Here is a 3,618-nt window from a genome sequence, read left to right on the forward strand (position 1 = left end):
GTTCGTCCATGGTAAAGTGTGGTACGTGTTAATCGCTTACCACACACGTACACCACATGAATTTGGCCGGTTGATTGTTCGATGTAATCGTTGTTGGATTGGTGGTCACCTGCACGTCACTAGTCACCTGTTGCCAATCTGATTGAGGATACTGACAACTGAACACTAGCTGACCAGTTGCTCTACAAAAACGTGTTATCAATAATATCAGGTCATACATGTCCAATTAAATCTTATATAATATAGTATTATACATACAAACCATAGAAACATGTGTGTCGTTGCTACCGAACATGACTGTTTTATTGAAGAAAAAAAGATTATCACCCGTCATAGTTGGCCGTCACAACACTAGCGTTTCCATTGTTTCTATGTAATAATAATAATAATAATAATATTTAAATTTCAATTGAAAATTTCGATTTTTTTCTCTTTGTTTAATACAAGCCTAATATTCAACGGTGACAGGTGAACATTTTTATTTTATTTCTCATACCGTCTGTTAAAAATTTTCACTTCATCTGCGCGTACTTGCAACACGCCGCTTTTTTTTGTAACATCAGTAAAGACATTTCTGGTTTGAAGTGCTGGCTTGAAAACCTGATTAAAACCTGACCATATCAATAATTTTTAATTTATCGTACAGATTACTAAAACAGCGTAGTAACCAAAACAAACGTGAATTTCTTATACTATAAAATAATAGAGTAAAACATTGACAAACTTTAAATCCCGTTCATCTATTGATTAGCAGTTCCCGAGAACATATATGTGACGACAGTGCGGTTAACATCAATAAATTAACAAACTGGCAAGTCGTGAGAGGAAACATGGGCGTGATTATCAATATGGGTATGAAATAGGTGAAAAATTATTCAAACATTGCAATAGCCTGGAAGCACACTAGTGGACTCACATGGAAAAAAATCCATATCCGTGTGATATATGCGATGACTCTTTCGCTCATTGCAATACTTTGAAATCACACCAGCGGGCTCACATGGGAGAAAAACCATATCCGTGTGATGTATATGACAGATCGTTCACTCAGAGCAATAACTTAACAAGTCACAAGCGGACTCACACGGGAGAGAAACCTTACCCGTGTGACGTGTGTGACAAATGGTTCAGTCGAAATGATAGCCTCACGAAACACAAGCGATCGCATACGGGAGAGAAGCCCTACCCGTGTGACGTATGCGATAAATGGTTCAGTCGAAGTCACAATCTGACTGTTCACAAGCGGACTCACACGGGCGAGAAGCCCTATCCATGTGACATATGCGAAAAATCATTCAGTCAAAATGAGCAACTAACGGTTCACAAGCGGACGCACACGGGAGAGAAACCTTACCCGTGTGACGTGTGTGACAAATGGTTCAGTCGAAATGATAGCCTCACGAAACACAAGCGATCGCATACGGGAGAGAAGCCCTACCCGTGTGACGTATGCGATAAATGGTTCTGTGGAAGTCACAATCTGACTGTTCACAAGCGGGCTCACACGGGCGAGAAGCCCTATCCATGTGACATATGCGAAAAATCATTCAGTCAAAGTAGCCAAGTGGCTGTTCACAAGAGGACTCACACAGGAGAGAAGCATTACCCGTGTGACGTATGTGATAAATGGTTCAGCCAAAATGTCCACCTGGTGGTTCACAAGCGGACGCACACGGGCGAGAAACCTTACCCGTGTGACGTATGTGAAAAATCATTTGCTGTAAGTTCTAATCTGACTAAACACCGACGAATTCACATTAGAGAGAAGCCAAACCTAACGTGATACACCGCCCTGTCCGGATTTAATGATTTTGACGTACGTCTGTTTCTTTTATGTATTATCAGTTATTAATCCGTTTGTTTTTCAATATCTGTAACGAAAACACTGTCGGTTTTTGGTTCACGATTTGAATTATTATATACATTATTTTTGTCACTGAATTAAAAAAAAAAAAAAATTTTGAAACCCTTTATAGGTCTGCGGTAACTATAATTACCGGTCATTTTTTTTATGAGTTATTGTGATATTTTTTTACCACTAATTGATGCAACAGTTAATTTAATGTCATGCGAGTGGTTAGCCTGTACACGAAATGGTGTTACCCTTGTCATGTTTTCGGAATCATGATAATATATTGCGGTAATTTCAATCCATGATTGAAGACGAACAAGACTATAAAGTTGTTTGAGGTTATGCGTTCCAAGAAAACATTTATTAACGATATACACTCAAATTACCGACAGAGTAAAGTATATATAAAAATAATTCATAATATTTCATATTACGTGTCGGACGTCATTAATTAAACGTACAAAAAATGGTTAGCGATAAGTTACGTTCGGGTTCACGGTGAGTTACGGCTGGAAGTATAAGAAATAACTTAAGATGATTTTAAAATGTTAGTTATTACCATAATTACTATTGTTGTATCAATATAAATAATTTGTAAAAATGATCAAATTTTTTAACGCTTATCTACTAATTCTAATATTACATATTAATATAGTTCGCATTTTTGTAAATTAATTTATAAGAATTATTACCGTTAGTGTTAACATTTTAACAACTCAGAAACTGCTCATTATATTTTTAATTAAAATGCATGAACATTTTCAAAAAAATCATCCACTAAATAGTTTTCTGTAAATCAATGGGTTCTCGTTTGCAAAATAGAATTATGTACGGCAATAAGACGTTCCGTATGTAGTACCTACTTACAAAAAATATCACGTAATTTTAGTATGATCTCTAGGTAAGCACATTTAAAAATTCTAAAAACAGAATTTAAATAAATGTACTGTTAAAGTGAAAATTGGTTGTGGGTATGCTTAAACAATCACATTATACATATATGTCTCTTTAAAATTTGAATTTTCAGCATGCATTGACTGTCCATAAACTTACTCTATCTACCCTCTCTATAATTATAGTAGGCATCTACAAGATAACATAAATATAATATATAGGTATTGTTTCTTTTATTATAAATTATTATTTATTATTTCCCACCTATATATTTTAAAATATTAGAATTAGGATTTGATACTTGGTAAATGTCTAAATCGTTTTTGTAGTAGTTCATACCTATTAAACATAGAAGAAAATTTTAAAATTGCAAGTTTATTAAAAATAAAGTTACCAATAGTGAGGCCCATCTACCGATGTTTTGTAGAAATCTCACTTTCAATTTTCATCCTAAAAATCTTATTGGATTTCATGTCCCCAAAACCCCTCACCACGTTTACGACCATATTCACCGGATCACAATTCTAGGAGCATTGAAATAGCCAATATATCGAATACTGTTTAGCTAGAGCTGTTATAAACTATCGATAGTATGTGATAATACCTATATCATTTTTTACAAAAGTTTTTATTTATTTCTGTGTGTGTTATAATGGATAATACCTAAACAAATACCTACTATTAGTATCCTAAGTCTGTGAGTGATTTTTTGGTAACAGTATGAACTGCTTATGAGGAACCGTGCATTTAATTGGCAAGCTTTAGTTAAACCAATTGGATAATATATTATACCATAATATAATATATACCTAATATATTTTAAACTACAAAATAATTGCAAATGTTTTCAATAATTTTGTCAAAATTGTTAC

General features: G+C 34.1%; 1 protein-coding gene across 1 annotated transcript; it reads left to right on the forward strand.

Annotated features, from left to right (window-relative positions):
* The first annotated feature begins 494 nt into the window (after window positions 1-494).
* LOC107882400 (zinc finger protein 2 homolog) lies at window positions 495-1,971 on the forward strand. Its single transcript, XM_016800683.2, has one exon. It carries the CDS (start codon window positions 917-919, stop codon window positions 1,781-1,783), a length of 867 nt encoding a protein of 288 aa, XP_016656172.1. The 5' UTR covers window positions 495-916; the 3' UTR covers window positions 1,784-1,971.
* The last annotated feature ends 1,647 nt before the right edge of the window (window positions 1,972-3,618 follow it).

This window comes from Acyrthosiphon pisum, chromosome X, assembly GCF_005508785.2.
Source record: "Acyrthosiphon pisum isolate AL4f chromosome X, pea_aphid_22Mar2018_4r6ur, whole genome shotgun sequence".
NCBI lineage: Eukaryota > Metazoa > Arthropoda > Insecta > Hemiptera > Aphididae > Acyrthosiphon > Acyrthosiphon pisum.

Bases quoted from the DNA above. Each gene is read 5' to 3' on its own strand.
- LOC107882400 (XM_016800683.2), top strand. From the start codon at position 917: ATGGAAAAAAATCCATATCCGTGTGATATATGCGATGACTCTTTCGCT.